Here is an 18,031-nt window from a genome sequence, read left to right as displayed (position 1 = left end):
GCCCACTGCTCAGATTGCTGCCTCAGTCTGACACACCAGGACCCGAACCCAGGGAATGGTGCGGCTCACTCCAAGGCTGGGCTCAGAGCTCAAACCACTGTAGACATTCTCTCACCGAGACTCTCTCCCCAGGTGGTTGCCCAGTTGACAAAACTAACCACCAGTCATTTTCAATGCATAGTTCTGGTGTCACAAGTGTTCAGCCGTTGCCATCATCCACTTCCAGAATATTCCATCTTCCTAAAATGAAACTCTGTCCCTGTTCAATGCCGACTCCGTGCCCTTCCCAGTAACAGGCATCTCAAGCTGCTTTCTGTTTCTGTGAATACGACGGCTCTAGGGACCCTCTGTAAATGGAATCCTGTAGAATTTATGGTTTTTTTTTTTTTTTTTTTTTTTTTTTTTTTTTTAGTTCAAGAAAGGTCTCACTATTTAGCTCTGGCTGTCCTGGAACAAGTTTGTAGATCAGGCTGCCCTCAAATTCCCAGAGATCTACCTGCCTATTTCTTGAGTACTGGGATTAAAGGTGTGTTGTACCAGGCTCAGCCCAGAAATTTATCTTTTTATGTCTGATTTATCTCATGTGTCACAGTTCTCTGCCCCTGACTTCTGAGACAAGGTATCTTTCTATGTCGTCCTGGCTGACCTCACACTTGCTATCTTTCTGCCTCAGGCTCAGGGTGCTAGGATTACAGGTGTGTGTAAGGTAACATCCTGGTATGTGGACACAAGATGTCTTGTGCAAGTAGCAGAGGAATTTGGTTTTTGTGAATCGTGCTTCAGTGAGCCTGGATATTTGGCCATCTCTTAGAGGCCCTTTCTGTTGTTCTGGATGTGCATGCAGAAGCAGGGCTTTGCTATGAATATACATTTCAGTAGATATGATTGTGCGTGGTGTGTCCATCTGTGTGTGTGTGTGTGTGTGTGTGTGCACTTATGTGTGTATATGTGTGTGCACATGCTCGGGTGTGCTCACGCATGGGAATTGGAGTGTGGAGGCCACAGGTTGTTGTTAAATATCTTCTTCAATCATTCTGAAGCTTGGTTTCTGAGACAGCTGCTTTTTTACTGACTGTGGAGTCACTGATTCTACTGGGCGTGGTGGCCAGCAAGCTCCAGGGATCTCCCTGTCCCTGACTCTTCAGTGCTGGTATTCTATTTGCCAGGCTTTTTTTTTTTTTTCAAATGAAGGATTCAGAGAATCCAAACATCAGGTCCTTATGCTTGTCTGGCATGCACTATATTGTCAGAATAATTCTCCTAGTGCCTGGGTATGACTAATTCCTGAGGAAAGTGTTCTTTAAATGCACTGACCCTGGGTCGTGTAGGATACAAAGGGTCAGAGCTGCTGCCTATGTCCCAGAGGTCTGGCTGGGGTCTGGCCCTGGAGAGACACGTACTCCCTTCCCTCCCCTGAAGCTGTGTAAAGGGTGAGAAACCTGGCCAGGCCCCCAGGCCATCATGGGAGAACAGCACTGTGGAGGGGTGGTCAAGGGATAGTACCAACAAGATTCACTTGACTGTCACAGACCTAAAGCTTCTGAGGGCTGGGAGAAGGCTGGGCTGACTAGTTGAGTGATGGCTCCAGAGGAGGATTTGGGTCTGGTGTTCTGCCTCAGGGTCTTCTTTGTTCCTAAAGTTATCTTCAGGTTCACATTCTCTAGGGGCTGCATTGAAGCTGCCTGTGTCCCTAGAGGCGACAGGTGACCAGAGGCAAAAATAAAAGTGAGGAATGAAGGGTTGTAGGGCAAGAAAGGAGGTTCAGCTTCCGGAGACAGTAGGAGAAAGCCCTACATTCTTCCCAACAAGGCAAGAGGAAGTTGGTGTTGGGCAGCACTAAATGCGAGGGAGGCCAGTATTGGCTACTTTTTGCGGCCATCTATGTGGTCCTTGCTGTGGACACTGCCAGAAAACTGGCCCTTTGGCTGGAACCAGGACCAGAGGGGTTAGGACTTCCTTCAGCTGCCCAGCCAGCTCTTGGGAGGAATTCTGTTTGCCTAATGATTCAGAGAAGCAAACAAGCTCAGGAGTGCCCAGAGTCATGGCAGCCCAGCCGCAAAATCAAATTGACGCAATATTTTTTTTTTTTAACCTCTGATGCTGGGGTGCAGTCCCCTAGCTAGAACTGCTCTCAGTTCCTTGCGGGAAGGATGAAACAGAACCCCTGTGGCCATTGCTTCACCGTGTCTCTCCCTGGGGCCCTCCCAAATAAAGCTGGAGAAATTTAAGATGCTTTTCTCCCTTATCAAGGAAGTTCCTGGCATGATAAAGATCCACCGTCCAGCCTGCCCCCTCTGTCAACACCAGAGACAGTTCCTGAAAGTGGCAGGGCTGCCCAACCATGCTAGGGGTCATCCCCTTCCACAGTTGGTGCCACTGCTAGCCAGCTTGGAAAAGTGGCCTTTCTCATGAAGCTCCCACAAAACACAATCAAACAAGAAGATGTGGTTATCTGCCCCCAAATGCCAGCTGGTAATCAGAGATGGACTTGTCAGTGGGCTCAGCCCAGACCCAGGCTATCAGGACAACCATGTATCATACAGCTATGGGCTAGAAGTGGCTGAGAAGCCATCAGGATCATAACACCTGTTGAGATTTATGTGTCATGATCGATACACAAATGTGTCCAAAATGACAGGCTAGGAAGTACCACTCTACTTGGTGGATGAGGAAGCAGGACTGCTTTCAAACCCCTTGATTAGCCTAAAGTCTCTGGGAAATGGGGCAACATCTCTGCTTCCATGGCAGGACAGAGGTGGGCTGACACAGAGTACTTTTCCAGAGTCAAGGAACAGGGCAGAGGATCCTGTCCTGAGTTGGACTCAGTTCATTATTGGGGCTGGTAGTTTACTGTGTAGCAGCTCCTACAGATGAGGACACTGAGGCATGGAGTGAGAGGGGCTGGTCTAGGGCCACATGGCTGTCAGGATTTCCATCTTCTGCCCAGGAAGCAAGCTCTCCCTGGATTTTCAGGGAGAGTCCTTTATCACTGAGCCCTGGGCAGGAGTAAGAGAGCTGAAGGATCTCAGGTCTGCACATTGCTGCAGGGGCATGGGCTTCTCTGGGTAGAGTGAGGCTGACATGAGGGCTTTGGGGCTATGTCTAGAAACTGGGAGGGAGAAGTGTGGGCAGTGGGGGAAAATGCCAGGCCCAGAGCTCCAGATGTTGAGATCTGAGATCAGCTCATATGGGCCAGTGATGGACTGGGCTGAGAGTCAGGCTGTGGCTGGGCTGTGGGAGGCAGGAGGCAGTGCAGTGGGTAGGCTACGTTAATATTAAGAGGGTGTAGGTCCAAGGCTTTGCCTAAGACAAGAAAACCCCTAAGGAGTTCTTGCTACAGGTGGGAAGGGAGCTGGAACACACTGTTCCAGGGAGAACTCAAAGCATCCTCCAACGCAGGGCTAGACATGCAGATGAGGAGTCTCTGGTGAGGGTCATGGAGTCTTGACAAAGCGAGCCACATCTCAGTCCTCAAGGCTGTCCAGACTGGCTATTTTTTGCCCTACTCTGGGGCTGATCCCAACGTGATCCAGCTTAATCTCCACTGAGTCACCAGGCTAGCCTGCCAGGATCAAGAGGATATCAGATACTGGCTTCCTGTAACACACTGGGGCGCGGGGGCTTAGCGGAGGTGGGACTGATAGACAACAGTGTGACAGTGATGCTCTGGAATATGGCCATGGCTTTTGCCCTGTTCTGGTCCCTGAGTTTCCCTGGCTCCATGACAACGGCTGGGGTATGATCCTTCCTTGCCAGATTGTAGTGAGCCATTCACTTATCAGTTCCTGAAGGGAGGAAGGAAGGGCTCCGCCCAGCCAGGGCCCAGGCCCTGAGCGTGGTAGCTTCAGAGGCCGAAGGAAGGCTCTGGCCACTGCCCTGGCCCCATGCCCTTCACTTCCATGTGCGCAGCCTTTTTACTCTATGTCCTTTAGGACAGTGTCCTTTAGCCTCCAGCAGCTTAGCACAGCCCCCCCATCTGTGATCCATGCTGCAAGTAAGGTTTTGCCACCCTGGCTTCAAGGCCCGCTCACTGCTCCTATACCTGTCCTTGATCAGAAGATGGGTAGGTTCAGGCCCAGGGTAGAAGAAGGGACTGGCTCCTACTGTAGGTGTCAGACTGAGGCTGGAGCCTTACTGGATGGATATGTGAATCTTGAATGCTGAGACTGTTGAGTCTCTGGGAGAGTACTGGGAACTGCCAATGGTCCAGCTAGCTTGAATATGCATAGGAACAGCCGTTAAGCCTGGTAGCTCATATCCAGCAGCTGAAATCTCCAGAACTGGGTACTTCAGAAAGCTCAGCATCCACATGGCCATAACAGAACCAGGCAGCCACACAGGCCTGCTCCCCAGAGCAGTGCTGAGAATCTTTCTGTTTTGTTACGTTACAGCCTAGGGATGGTCTTGTCTGTGATCTGGTCAAGGGATCAGCTTACAGTGGTTTAGCCCAGTCTTGATAGGCATGATACCCATCAAAGCCAGGCTGATAACTCAGAGGGCCCAGGGGTCAAGCTGTGATGTGGGCCTGCTTCTTTGTGCTAGGGCCATGAATCCCGCTGACCAGGGAGCTCCTGCTTTGGTAAGGGTAAGGAAGGTACTGCTCCCAGTCTGGAGCACCTGCAGCTCCGTTCAGTTACTGCAGCTCCTCAATGGCACTGGTCCCAAAGCACACAGTCCAGACACCCAGCCATTGTTAGCCTTGTCCACTTAGGCTGCCCCACAGCAAGGCCTCACCACCAACCTTTCTCCAGGTTCCATGTCCTGTGCTAAGGCCAATCAAGCTCTGCAGCAGTTGGTGGTTGGTGCAGGGGGTTTGTCATGTATCTGAGCCCTGGTCCCCTAATTCATACACCCCCTTACAACCCACACCTTTTCCTGTGTGTCTGCTCATGCATCTATCCTTCAGCTCACTCACTAATTCACACATTCACTCCTCTAGTCATGCATCCTTCACTTACTCATTGACTCATCCATTCATCCATTCATTCATCCCCATCCATTCACCCACACTTATTGATTGATTTCGCCATCCATTCATTTACTGAGCTGTCTACTCTTTCATTCATTCATTTGTTCATTCATCTGATTTTGCTCATTGATCAATTCACTCATTCACTAACTTTCTTCACTGATTCACTCACTTATCCATAGTTCCTCTGGGCCCTCACACTCCTGTGATATGTGAAGTGCTCTGTCTCTCTGTCTCTCTCTGTCTCTCTCTCTGTCTCTCTGTCTCTGTCTCTGTCTCTGTCTCTCTCTCTCTCTCTCTCTCTCTCTCTCTCTCTCTCTCTCACACACACACACACACACACACACACACACACACACTGGAACCAAGGCATGTGTAAAGGGCAGTACAGAGAACCACATGGCCAGGATAGGCTTGAGATAGGAGCCAAGGGAAGCCAGAAGCAACCAGAAAGTTCAAATGTAGTTCTTTCTTTAACCTTTGACCTCTCTCCAGCAGGGAGAGGGCCAGAGTCTCGTCTTCTACTGCCAGCTCTCCCTTGGCAGGATCTTTCACTCCATTTACCTGTGGGCGACAGAGCTGCTGACATTGACTGAGGGAGTCCGGCTACTGAGGAGCAGTGTTCAGTTCAATCCCTAGTAGCCCAGAGAAGGCCCAGAATCATCATCCCTGGTCTCGGCAAAGCTTTCTCATCTGGGCATCAGGACAGCGAGCATGGGCTCCTCTAAGAAGAGTCAGTATCTCTCCGGCCAGCAGGCATTGGATGCCTTGGCTTCTGTAACCCAGAGGCATCCAGCGGGTATGAGCTTCTGCTGCAGCTTCTCACTCTGGTCTGGGAACTTGAAGTATAGCCCAGGTTTGGGGGAGTATGAAGCTGGGTAGGGGTTTCTCTGGAGGTTAGTAGCTTTGAGCTCCTCTCTAAGGAAATGGGGGTGACTGTCCAGGAGAGGCTCAGGGGGAGTCTCAGAGGAGGCATTTGGTCAGGCTGGAAGATGTGTCTACTGAGGCACCAGGAGCTCATGGCTTAGAAGGTGGCTTGGGAAAGTCTGGGTGGGTTCTGCTTGGGGAGGAGTACACAGGTGAGACCTGGGGGAGCCTCGGGGAAACCGGGCTCCACCCGCCGGCACACCCACCGCTGACTGCTGCCATTGACCAGCCTGATGTGACTGAGTGCCCACTGTTTACCTGGGTGAGGGGAACCACGGGCCTGCCCCACCCACCCACGTGAAGCCACTGGGGCTGGAGCCAGCTCTTAGACTACAAAAGGCAGCTGGTGACTAGAGTCTCTCCTCAGAGGCTGCCAGTGGGGACATTTCCCCGTGCTCCACAGCATGGGTGTCGGCCGGAGAAAGTTGGTCCCATTCTTGGTCCTAGCCCTGGCCCTGGCCTGCAGCCAACACACAGGTAAGACTCAAAGTGTACAGTTTTCCCAGGCCATTTAGAGAGACCTTTTCATTCCCCCGTGCCCTGGACTCAGGTGGGCAGCGAAGTTCAGAGTCTTATCTGGGTCTTGGCAAGCTATAAGTGTCAGTGAGAGGGTCCTGCCATGCAGCCTGTGCCTGCAACCTGACAACTCCAAACAGTCTCTGAATTCAGAGGCAGGGAAGTAACTCTGACATGCAGGGGTTTGAGGCTGGGTATCCAATGTGTGGGGAGCAGAAGGCTATGTCTTAGAGTCCCACAAACTGGCCAAGGCAGGCTCTCAGCCTGTTCATATGCGCACAATCCTTTCTGACAAAACCTCACAAGAAGCCTGCAGGTGTCTTAGGCACAGCAGGGAGTCCTGGGGACATGGGGTCCTAGCAATAGGTGGAGGCACCAGGAAACTAGACTTAAGGTACAAGCCAGTCCCAGCTTTGTTCAAACCGTCTCGTGTAGGTATGGGGTGGGCCATTCACCTACCAGTAAGCTGACTAGGTCATTAACTAGTGATATACTATGTCCCTTCCTCCATCTGCTTACTGGTGGCAGAAGCCTGGGCTGCCTGAGACATCGGCTCTCAGCTCAGACCCATCTCCTCTTCTGCAGGTCAGGCCCAACAGGACACTCTGAAATCGGTCCATGAACACCGCTCTGACTTCTCTCACCCTCAAGGGCATGTTGGTGAGTCTTAGCCTTTCATCCTCATTACACCTGCCAGGTCCCCACCACTCTACCTGTATTGTGGCCTCGGGTCCCCAGGGCTTCTTGCCTTAATGGCTCCTCAATTAGCACACGGAAGAGTCAGAACCTGGAGCTGAGTGGCTATGGTCAGCTACCTCCTGTTCCCAACTGGTCCAGCCTATGGATGTGTCACAGGCATCCATGCTCAAGCTCCAGAGAGCTCCAGAAAGTCTGTCAGGTTGCCTGGGCTATGTCCTGTGTGGCACAGGCTCGTTGTTCCGGCTACATTGATCCTACCTCTGTCGCTCTTGGTTTGACTAACCTATCAACACCACACTCACCTTTTGTGTGTTCACCCTAGGAACTGGGGAATCAGCCACATATGTCAAAGCAAGGAGTCTTGTGGGGTCTCGTGGGGCCTTGTGGGGCAGCTGGTACCTTGCATTTTGCATTTACCCAAACTGGTTAAAAAGGGAGGGGGTGAGAGGTTGACCTGTTGGCCTAGATTCTGGCATTGGTGAGGATCAGGACACAAGCCCCATGTGCAAACAGAAGTTTCTGGGCTTTGAGGGTACTGAGGGATGATAGCTTCAGAGGTCAGTGAGAGAAGAGAATGCTGGATGTAAGCCTCAGGCTGGGCCATGCCCAACCTGGGTCTCAATAGGCAGTAGCATTGAAGCCGGACTGGGGACCTGGGAGTCTGTGCCCTTAGCCTATTCCCCTGGGCCACAGTGACCCCATGACCTTGCTGTGCACCCCATGACCCACACTCCTGCCTCCATAGGTACTCCACTCGATAGGGTGACCATCATCCCACCTCTGAAGACCATTCCTGTGGTACGAGGTGAGTGAACCCCAAAGAGTACCTGGGAAAGAGGCCTGCTTAGCCGGGGTACTCTCTTAGGACTGAAGAGCTACTTAGACAAGGGTACCTGGTCCTGGATAATACTTAAACATAGGGAAGTTTGTGAAGGGTATGCAAAGCTGCTGTGAGCTTTCTACGTCAGATCGGATCTCAGATGCCCACTGTGGGCAGCAGCCTCTCTGACCCCAGTGGTGCATGAAAAGGTACCATGTGAAAGGCAGAACATGGAGGGCGCATCAGGGCTCTGGGACCCGATAGCGCCTCCTTCAAAGTCTGTCATTGCTTTGTTCCACAGCCCTCAACCCAGCACATACCAGGCAGGTGTGCAGCACCTGGGGCAACTTCCACTACAAGACCTTTGATGGGCAGGTCTTCTACTTCCCTGGCCTCTGTAACTATGTGTTCTCTGCGCACTGTGGGGATGCCTATGAGGACTTCAATATCCAGCTACGTCGTGGCCAGGAGTCTAATTCCACCACTCTGAGCAGGGTCACCATGAAGCTTGATGGCCTAGTGGTTGAGCTGACCAAGAGCTCCGTCTTAGTCAACAACCGCCCGTGAGTCTGGGGCACTATTGGATGGGTGATAGAGGTGCTTGGTGTTATTTCAGGGTTGTGAGAGACACTGGGGTTGTTAGCAAGACTCTACTCTCAGGAGCAAACCCCATTCTGGAACTGTCCCCTAAACTCTTCCTTAATACTGGCATTCCAGGTCCATGTCTCGGTCACACCTGGCTGTAAGGACTTTCTCACCTGGGGTCTTTTGTCTCTGCCTCTCGGTACCTTGTCCCTACTCTCTTTTACAGGGTCCAGCTGCCCTTCAGCCAGTCCGGGGTCCTCATTGAGCTCAGCAATGGCTACGTAAAGGTGGTGGCTAGGCTGGGCCTGCTCTTCATGTGGAATGACGATGACAGTCTTCTGGTGAGGGGGAGTAGAGTCTCCTAGTGGTAGGGGATGGGCAGAGGTAGGGGTGGGCATAGCCTTCTGGTAAAATGGGGGCAAAAGATGGAGCCTCTTAGTGAAATCAGGAGGTGGGTAAGGAGAGGGGCCATAGGCCCCACAATGCTAGGGAAGATGAGCATCCAGATATCAACAGAGCCTTGGGGTCTTTGCCCCCAGACACAGGTCCTGTGTATTTAGGATGGTATCTTGAGCCCTGCTCTGAGTCAAGCCTTCATATGGGGAGGGTCTTTTGGCTTGGGTCTCCTCTGAGAACCCTCACCCTCTTTTTGGGAGTCTATATTTGACATTCTGGGGTGTCTATAGTGGGAACAAGTATCTGATGTCTCCTCCAATTTCAGCTGGAGCTGGACACCAAATATACCAACAAGACTTGTGGTCTCTGTGGAGACTTTAATGGCAGTCCAAATTCCAGCGAGTTCCTCTCCCACAGTAAGTCCCCAGGCACTGCCTCTAAGGCCCCAAGACACTTAGTCTCCCAGTGTTTCAAACAGTGTATCTTTGTATAAATGCAAACAAATGCTCACACTCACAAATTGCATGTGCCTGCTGCTCACACAGGCACGCATATACACATAGGCTTCCCTCCCACAATCCCAGCTTATGCATAAGTGCACACAGTCACATCTGCACATATCCATACTTGTGTGCATGTATACTCTTGGCACGCTGCTACACCTTACAAATGCATGTAGGGAACAAGATGCCTGGCAGAGCTCTGGTCCTTGATGCCCCTATTCTGGGGACACAGACCTTCACTGGAGTCCTCCCTGCTTCTCTCAGGCCTGAGAGGGTCACATCTCTTTACCACCATGTGGTGCAATCCCAAATGTGGCTGTATCATCCAGATACTCCCACACTTCTCCCTCTTCCAGTCTCCCTAAGTCCCCCATAAGCTGTTGGTGACAGAACCTATCCATGCATATGTCTGCTCTGGTATGCTGCTGTGTATATAGGCTAGCAGGGATCACAGGATCACATGGACATTTTTAGAGGGGAATCCTTTTGGCTTGTCCATTGTGATGATGGGCTGAGCGTGTGAGAACTGCAGACAGAACTGCTCTGGGCTTCCTGCAGATGTCAGGCTGACACCCCTTGAGTTTGGGAACCTTCAGAAGATGGACGGCCCCACAGAACAGTGCCAAGACCCCCTCCCTGTGTCCCAGAAGAACTGTTCCACCAGATCTGTGAGGCTTGAGAGGAATGGGTGGGCAGGGTGGGGAGGAGGGTTGTGGACTGTGGGCTAACCCAGGTGCTTCTGGGAAGCCTGAGGTCTGAACTCAGCATGGGTTCCTGCCGTTGTCCAGGGCGTCTGTGAAAAGATCCTGAAAGGTCAGCTGTTCTCAGACTGTGCAGCCTTGGTGGACATCAGCAGCTACCTGGAGGCTTGCTGGCAGGACCTCTGTCTCTGTGAGAGCTCGGACCCGTCTGACTGCATCTGCCATACCTTGGCTGAGTACTCCCGGCAGTGTGCCCATGCTGGAGGACAGCCCCAGGACTGGAGGGGTCCCAGCCTCTGCTGTAAGTGCCCTCAGCCTCACCTCCCCATCATAGCATTATCCAGCTGGTAAATGGGACCTGACTTGATATGATCTTACTTTCTGGTCTTCTTGCAGCCCAGACATGCCCCCTCAACATGCAGCACCAGGAATGTGGCTCTCCCTGTGTGGACACCTGCTCCAACCCCCAGCGTTCCCAGGTCTGTGAGGACCACTGTGTTGCTGGCTGCTTCTGTCCTGAGGGTAAGATGGAGTCTCCACCCCAACCCCAACCCCAGATCTCCAAAGAACACAGCTGCTTTGGTGGTCATGCTGCTATAGTTCAGCCTTGGTGATAGATGGCTATGGCCCTGGCCCAAAGTGTCTCTGTGCTGTTGATATTTACGGAGGTTCTTAGATGTCACCTCTCACATGGACTTGCTTTCTACAGGTATGGTGCTTGATGACGTCAACCAGACAGGCTGTGTCCCTGTGTCCCAGTGTGCCTGCCTGTACAATGGGACATTTTATGCACCGGGTACCAATTACTCTACTGACTGCACCAAGTGGTACGTTTTGGGTTCCCCATCCAAGACTCTGATGGATACTGTCTTCCTCGGAATTTGTGGACTTGTTAGGTCTCAGGCTGCTGTGGCCAGTGACCCATGGGCAGGAGTTATCAGTTTGGTGACAAAAACAGCAGGAGTGTTGTTCCTGGGACTAGTATACAATATGTTCTTCTTCTTCCTACCTCTAGCACATGCTCTGGAGGTCAGTGGAGCTGCCAGGAAGTCCCATGCTCTGGCGCCTGCTCAGTACTGGGAGGCTCCCACATCTCCACATTTGATGAAAGACAATACACTGTACATGGGGACTGCACCTACGTGCTGAGCAAGGTGAGGCCTACGGTGTCCTCGGGCTTCTGATTTTGGGAGCTGTACCAAGCCAAGTGCCTCCCCAGGTATTAGGAGTCTAGGCTTCCATTACTGCTGCAGCAGGGAGACCCTGGGGGACTTCATGCTAAACTGTGAGGAAATACCTTTGCCTGTTGGCCTGGAGCTCTATGGAGTCAGTCAGCTGCTGATTGAACCTCTAGTTCTGAATAACCCCTGCACATTGCTCTGGTCCTTTGGATCTTGTCATTTTCAAAGAGACTTATTTTATTTACATATTTTGTTTATGTGTATGCGTGTGTGTCTCTGTGTGTACATGTGTATGCTGCCTATGGAGGCCAGAGGAGGCATCGTATTCCTTGGAGCTGGAGTTACAGGTGGTTGTGAGCTACTTGATATAGATGCTGTACTTTGGCCCTTTGCAAGAGCAGTACACAATCATTGATCCATCTCTCCAGTCCATGTGTGGTTTTATTTTTGGAAGAGTTTTATGTTTACAAATAAATAGGAAATCCAGGGAATTCCTAAACCTTACCGGCTCCATCAGCCTTGCCTGTACTAACATTTTGCTTTAGTATAGTGCGTTGGTTACAACTGATGCTGAAAAACAGTCAGCCATTTCTGTCCATGGCAGAGTCCCTCAGGTCCACTCAGGAGCATGCCCCAGGGTTTCACAAATGTGAAAGGTCCTGTATTTAATACTCTAGTTCCAACCAGTAGTTAACCATGCTGACCATCCTAGACTGCACCTGATCATCTCCCTCTCCACCTTGGAAACCATTGATCTTAAAAAAACTAACATGGTCTACAGAGTGAGTTCTAGGACAGCCAGGGCTACACAGAAAAACCCTGTCTCCAAACAAACAAACAAACAAACAACCACAACTGTTTTTCTTTTAAAAGTATTTTTATTTAGTTTTTGAAAATTTCATAAACATACACAATGTGTTTTAATCATCCACCTTCTCTCCCACTCCCAGCTCCCCTCACTCTCCTTCCCAACTTTTAGACTTATTGCATTCAGTAGGTATATTGAGTCCCCTTGTTGGGGGATAGGGAAACTCATGGCATGTGCTCCTAGGAGCACCTTCCTCCTGGATTCAAATTCTGCTTCTTAGAATATATGACAGTGGTGGACTGGGGATTTTCAACAAGGAGAGGTAGCATATGCTGGAGGAGGGAGAGGGTGATGTGGGCAGGGGTTTGGGCAGTATGTAAGGACCTGTGTCATCCTCTGCAGCCCTGTAATAGTAATGCCTTCACTGTCCTGACTGAGCTGCGGAAGTGTGGACTGACTGAAAGTGAGACTTGTCTGAAGACTGTGACCTTGAACCTGGGTGGGGGGCAGACGGTGAGTATCACAGGGAGAGCTGAGGGGAACCTGGAAGAGGTAGGTCCTGGGAAGTGGAAAGAACATGTTCACATTACCAGTCAGCTCTGCCTAGTCCCTGGATTCACACCCTGAACAGTGAGCCCATCTCTACCTGTGGGTCTTTGGAGACTATCCTTAAGTAGAACATTGTAGGTGTTGGCTCTGAGGCTCCTGTAGTTGCACCACTTGGACCTAGGAAAGAGGACTCAAGCATTTCTGTCTAGTACAACTTCTCCATTGAAGTTATTTTTTATACATTAGTTTCTGTTTTTATATTACTTAAGATATGATTCATTTGAAAGTTTAGAAAATCAGGGTAAGTATGGGGCCTGATCTTGGAACACAAGTTTACTTCCTGGTGACTACAGCTTTGTAATCCAAGGTCTCCTAGACCTAGCGAGGACACTTCACAGCCTGTGTGGGTTACGAAGAGTCAGTGAGGGAGATATTGCCTTAGTCCCATACTGACCCCCTTGGCTCTGGAATTGGTTCTAGGTGGTCACGGTGAAAGCCACAGGAGAGGTCTTTGTGAACCAGATCTATACCCAGTTGCCGGTGTCTACAGGTGAGAGTTGCTTGTGTGAGTCTGAATGTGTATCTCCATCTCATGGGACATCCATCACCTTGAAATCCTCATCTTCTGCCCACAGCCAACGTTACCTTCTTCCGGCCTTCAACATTCTTCATCATTGGTCAGACCAATCTGGGTTTGCAGCTTGAGATCCAGCTGAATCCCATTATGCAAGTGTCTGTGCGTCTGACACCTGAGCTCAGGGGGCTAACCTGCGGTAAGAAGGACTGACTCTGGGTCTGAGCCCATTCCATCTTAGAGCCCACGTGGTGCCTCAACCAGCTCTTCTGCCCCCAGGGCTCTGTGGTAACTTCAACAGTATGCAGGCTGATGACTTCCAGACCATCAGTGGGGTTGTGGAGGGCACAGCAGCTGCTTTCTTCAACACCTTCAAGACTCAGGCGGCTTGTCCCAATGTCAAGAATATCTTTGAGGACCCCTGCTCGCTCAGCGTGGAGAATGGTGACTTTGTTTATTTAGCTGTCTGTCTGTGCTCTGTTGATTGCCAAGGGCTTTGTTTACTCGGTTTCTTTGGTGATCTGGTTATTTCCCAAGAATCATTTTCTCAGCAACTCTAGCCTGGCTTGGTGTTCAGCTATCTACCCCGAAGTGATGAATAAGCAAACAAGTGTACACTGCACTGTGTCAATCACACATTGAAGAAATGCCAGAGACGGCCTGAGGTGTGTAGGTGCCACATGGAGGAGTGAAAAGAGGGTGCTTTCTCTTGGAATAGTTTGACTCACAGTGACCTCAAATTTGAATCCCCCATTTCTTTTCTGGTGTTTTCCATGTCTATATTTGTAGTTAGTAGCCTGTTTATTTGTTGCCTGTCTGTAACAAAAGGTTTTGCTCCATGTTTATTAAGCAGCATGAAGAATATGGCCAGAAGAAGCAATGAGAAATTCTTTTTTTGTACACATTTTTAACAGTTTTACAAAGAAAAAAAATATTTCCTGACCTCAGTTGACCCAGAATATCAATCAAAACTACACACAGACTTTATCAACTTGTATCTGCTTGGTGCATCCAACATTTATGGGATATTTGTTTTGTGTAATACTGATTTCAACCTGTTGGATGCTTTCAGCATGTGATTACCATAACACTCATTCATTATTCTGGGTCAGGGCGTGGAAAAGGACACAATTTAAGATTAAAATTATACGTTTAGCTTAGATTGTAAAAACTAGTTATGGAAGAAATCCAAGGCATAGCAAGGTCAGTTATATGGTTCTCTTAAAGGCAGGTTAACTTGAATAGGCTGAGCATAGGATAGGACATCAAATTGGATACATTGTCTTCAATGAGTCATGAGGCTTATTATTAGCTTGACTGTAGCATGTGGAAACAATTCATTCATTTTGAAGGTCAGAGGCAAGTTCAAAAATGGCAGGGACATCATCAGCTGAACACAGGGCATTGGATCTTAGGGGTCCTGATTCAGGGTAAAAGAAAGCAAGAAGCCTCTAATGTACTTGTGACACTGTCCAGCCCCCTGAGAAGGGTTGAGGAAGCGGGGTTCAGTATCAGTTGCTCCTTTCCCCTTTTCTTCTGTATTTTTGACCAGACGTTATGACTATTTATCCATGGCAATGGACACTCATATTCCTAGGAGGTGAAGGGTCTGGGGACATAGGAAAGAAGAGAAACAATGATTGTAACTTCTTCATGCCTCATGACTCCATGTGGGAGAGACCCAGGGGCTTGGGTAAATAAATAGCTGATGGGTTTCTTTCTATCCACAGAAAAGTATGCTCTGCACTGGTGTTCTCAGCTGACTAACGCCAGCGGCCCGTTTTCCCAGTGCCACGCCACCGTGAACCCTAGCACCTTCTTCTCGGTAATGTCCCCTCACTGCTTTTTCAGCTAGGACTCCGACACTGCATTGTGTGCTCCATATTTGGAAGATTAAATGACACTGGAGGGAAGCAACTGACAGGCAGCATGCAGCAGGAATATTCTCCAAGCCTGTATCTCCAGTTCTGCTCCTGATATCCATGGTCCTTTTTTTTCTCATTGCATGTTCATTGAGTTTAGATCAAGCCTCGGGTCTATACTAGGAACAGAACTAAACATGAATCTTTTGAGACGTGTGAGTCATAAGACAGTAAGGAAGACAGGATGTTCTAGAGGTGGACCAGGTGGGTCACAGAGATAAAGGGCCAGGGTCTTTCCAGCATCTATGTCTTAGAGGCTGGGAGAGTTCACCATTAAAGAGAAATGAGGAGGAGTGGGGGATGGGGAAATGTCCTGAGGAAAGGTAAGGAAGTTAGGAATATGTTAGGGTTGGGGGAGGGGCAGTCAGATACCAGGTTCCTGAGTTCAAGGCTGGGTCCCTGATGTTCCAATGTCTCCACCCCCAGAACTGCATGTTTGACACATGCAACTGTGAGAAGAGTGAGGACTGCATGTGTGCAGCCCTGTCCTCCTATGTGCGTGCCTGTGCTGCCAAAGGCGTGCTGCTCAGTGACTGGAGGGACGGCATCTGCCGTGAGTCTGCTGTGGGCAAACAACTCTCTTTCTGTACAGATCAGGGCCCCTCTCCTTTGCCGACCAGCTGATTGGATGCTCTAAGGGTCTTTTTCCTACATCAGTCTCTGAAACTAAGGGAGATCCATGCCATTATGACCGAGAGAGCTAATCGGGAGACAGTATCTGGGGGAGCTGAAAAGGCGTCAGACTGCTAGGTCCTCTTGTTCTGATTCCTGGGCTATGTGTCCGCCAGTGTTCTAAGTCTCTCTTCTTTCTGTTCTCACACAGCAAAGGCTACAATTACCTGTCCCAAGTCAATGACCTATCAATACCACATCAGCACCTGCCAGCCCACCTGCCGTTCTCTGAATGAGGAAGATGTCACCTGCCACATCAGCTTCATCCCTGTAGATGGCTGCACCTGCCCCAAAGGCACCTTCTTGGATGATTCGGGCAAATGTGTACAGGCCACCAGCTGTCCTTGCTACTACAAGGGATCCACAGTTCCCAATGGCGAGTCTGTGCATGACAGTGGGGCCGTTTGGTAAGACCCTTAGGCCTGCAGACAGTTCCCAGAGGACCCCTCTCACCCTGCCCCCATGCACCTGTAGTCATGCAGACAAGGAGGACATGGTGGGGACTCACAGGGCCCAGAGTGGATGATATTCTAAAGCCCTCTACTTTCAGCACCTGCACCCAAGGAGCACTAACTTGTATCGGAGGTCCTGCCCCGACTCCAGGTGAGTCTGGGAGGAAGCCTGTCAACTCTGGGAGGACACCCAAAGAGCTGTTAGGGTTGATGCACCCCAAGTGAACAGAGCTGGGCTGATGATTAGTTTCACTGTTGTGGTGCAGTCTGTGTCTGTGCCCTTGGATTCCAAAACAGGGGAGATGAGGTGTGGACACTGTGCACACATAATCATGCAAACATTCAGTGCATTCACATCTCACATAACACACACACACACACACACACACACACACACACACACACACACTTACATGAATTCTGCATGCATAACACAGATGTGCACCTCCCCCCACCCCAGGGCAGGCAGCCACATGCTTGCCTATCTAGAAACAAATGGCTAAGATATTACAGTACTGGCCTTCCTCGGAGAAAGTTTAGCAGGGATGGAAGGCATCATCTCCCTGGTCCCCTTCCTTCTCCAGTGTGTGATGCACCCATGATCTATTTTGACTGTCGCAATGCCACACTTGGTGACACTGGAGCTGGATGTCAGAAGAGCTGTCACACCCTAGACATGACCTGCGTAAGTGACCTGGTCACTCCCTAAGAACCCTTCCTAGGACCTTCCTGATGACCCCTTCCCTTCCTTAACCTTTCCTGCTTTGGTGTCTGTGGAGACCATCAGGCTCCCTCGTGGCTGCTCCTGGAGCAGAGCAGCAGGGCTCTCCAATGCTGAGGGCCTTCAGGGCAGCATGGCTAGACTGTATTCTCAGAGCACCTCTGGTCTCTCTGCTGTGGAGTGTCCTGTTCCCATGGTACCCACTGTCCTGCAGACAAAAAGGATATCTCAGCCCCAGACGTCCACATCAGTCCCTTTCACCTTGTCCATATTCCCTACAGTATAGCTCCGAGTGTGTGCCTGGCTGTGTGTGCCCGAATGGACTGGTGGCAGATGGCAATGGAGGCTGTGTTGTTGCTGAGGACTGTCCTTGTGTGCACAACGAGGCCACCTACAGGCCTGGGGAGACTATCCAAGTGGGCTGCAACAACTGGTATGTGGGGGTCACAGCGGGAGAGGTGGATATCCAAGCTATCCTCAGGAACAGAGGTCCTTGTTAGGAATGGACTAACCTCAGGCTTAGCTTCTGATAGCATATACAGCATAGGCGCTCAAGGTGTCTAAGCTCTGTGCTTCAGTTTCCCATAAGGCATCCCCATAGAGCCTCTGGGAAGGTCTCCACTCTGGTGGGAGCCCTCAGCCGACCTCCACTTCCTATGCAGCACCTGTGAGAACAGGATGTGGCGATGCACAGACAAGCCTTGCCTAGCCACCTGTGCCGTGTATGGGGACGGCCACTACATCACTTTTGATGGGCAGCGCTACAGTTTCAACGGGGACTGCGAGTACACACTGCTGCAGGTATGCTTGTCTGGCGGTCTCTCCAGAGATGACACTCAGCCCTAGGAACTCAGCACCCTTCCATGCCCTATTATGGTCTTTTGCTCCTCCAGGACAACTGTGGTGGGAATGGCAGCTCCCAGGATGCCTTTCGTGTTGTCACTGAGAACATCCCCTGTGGTACTACAGGAACCACCTGCTCCAAGGGCATCAAGATCTTCCTAGGGGTGAGTAATCGAGATAGCCAAACACCCTG

The 18,031-nt window shown here is 50.5% G+C and overlaps 1 protein-coding gene across 1 annotated transcript in view; it reads left to right on the top strand.

Moving 5' to 3' along the window:
• Positions 1 to 6,300: 6,300 nt before the first annotated feature.
• The window catches only part of Muc5ac (mucin 5AC, oligomeric mucus/gel-forming), a 32,264-nt gene continuing 20,533 nt past the window's right edge, over positions 6,301 to 18,031 (top strand). Inside the window, exons 1-23 of the mRNA XM_052172839.1 lie at positions 6,301 to 6,373; positions 6,998 to 7,072; positions 7,857 to 7,916; positions 8,233 to 8,494; positions 8,743 to 8,857; positions 9,238 to 9,328; positions 9,974 to 10,083; positions 10,204 to 10,417; positions 10,513 to 10,638; positions 10,826 to 10,940; positions 11,132 to 11,270; positions 12,508 to 12,618; positions 13,135 to 13,204; positions 13,290 to 13,427; positions 13,508 to 13,672; positions 14,959 to 15,053; positions 15,577 to 15,703; positions 15,974 to 16,229; positions 16,373 to 16,425; positions 16,859 to 16,959; positions 17,277 to 17,428; positions 17,658 to 17,796; positions 17,889 to 18,002. Coding sequence (XP_052028799.1) covers positions 6,301 to 6,373; positions 6,998 to 7,072; positions 7,857 to 7,916; positions 8,233 to 8,494; positions 8,743 to 8,857; positions 9,238 to 9,328; positions 9,974 to 10,083; positions 10,204 to 10,417; positions 10,513 to 10,638; positions 10,826 to 10,940; positions 11,132 to 11,270; positions 12,508 to 12,618; positions 13,135 to 13,204; positions 13,290 to 13,427; positions 13,508 to 13,672; positions 14,959 to 15,053; positions 15,577 to 15,703; positions 15,974 to 16,229; positions 16,373 to 16,425; positions 16,859 to 16,959; positions 17,277 to 17,428; positions 17,658 to 17,796; positions 17,889 to 18,002 — 2,901 coding nt within the window. The remainder of the gene's footprint in view (positions 6,374 to 6,997; positions 7,073 to 7,856; positions 7,917 to 8,232; positions 8,495 to 8,742; positions 8,858 to 9,237; positions 9,329 to 9,973; positions 10,084 to 10,203; positions 10,418 to 10,512; positions 10,639 to 10,825; positions 10,941 to 11,131; positions 11,271 to 12,507; positions 12,619 to 13,134; positions 13,205 to 13,289; positions 13,428 to 13,507; positions 13,673 to 14,958; positions 15,054 to 15,576; positions 15,704 to 15,973; positions 16,230 to 16,372; positions 16,426 to 16,858; positions 16,960 to 17,276; positions 17,429 to 17,657; positions 17,797 to 17,888; positions 18,003 to 18,031) is intronic.

The sequence above is a fragment of the Apodemus sylvaticus genome, chromosome 1, assembly GCF_947179515.1.
Source record: "Apodemus sylvaticus chromosome 1, mApoSyl1.1, whole genome shotgun sequence".
NCBI lineage: Eukaryota > Metazoa > Chordata > Mammalia > Rodentia > Muridae > Apodemus > Apodemus sylvaticus.
Note: the sequence above shows the minus strand (reverse complement) of the source record. Positions and strands in the feature narration are given on the sequence as shown.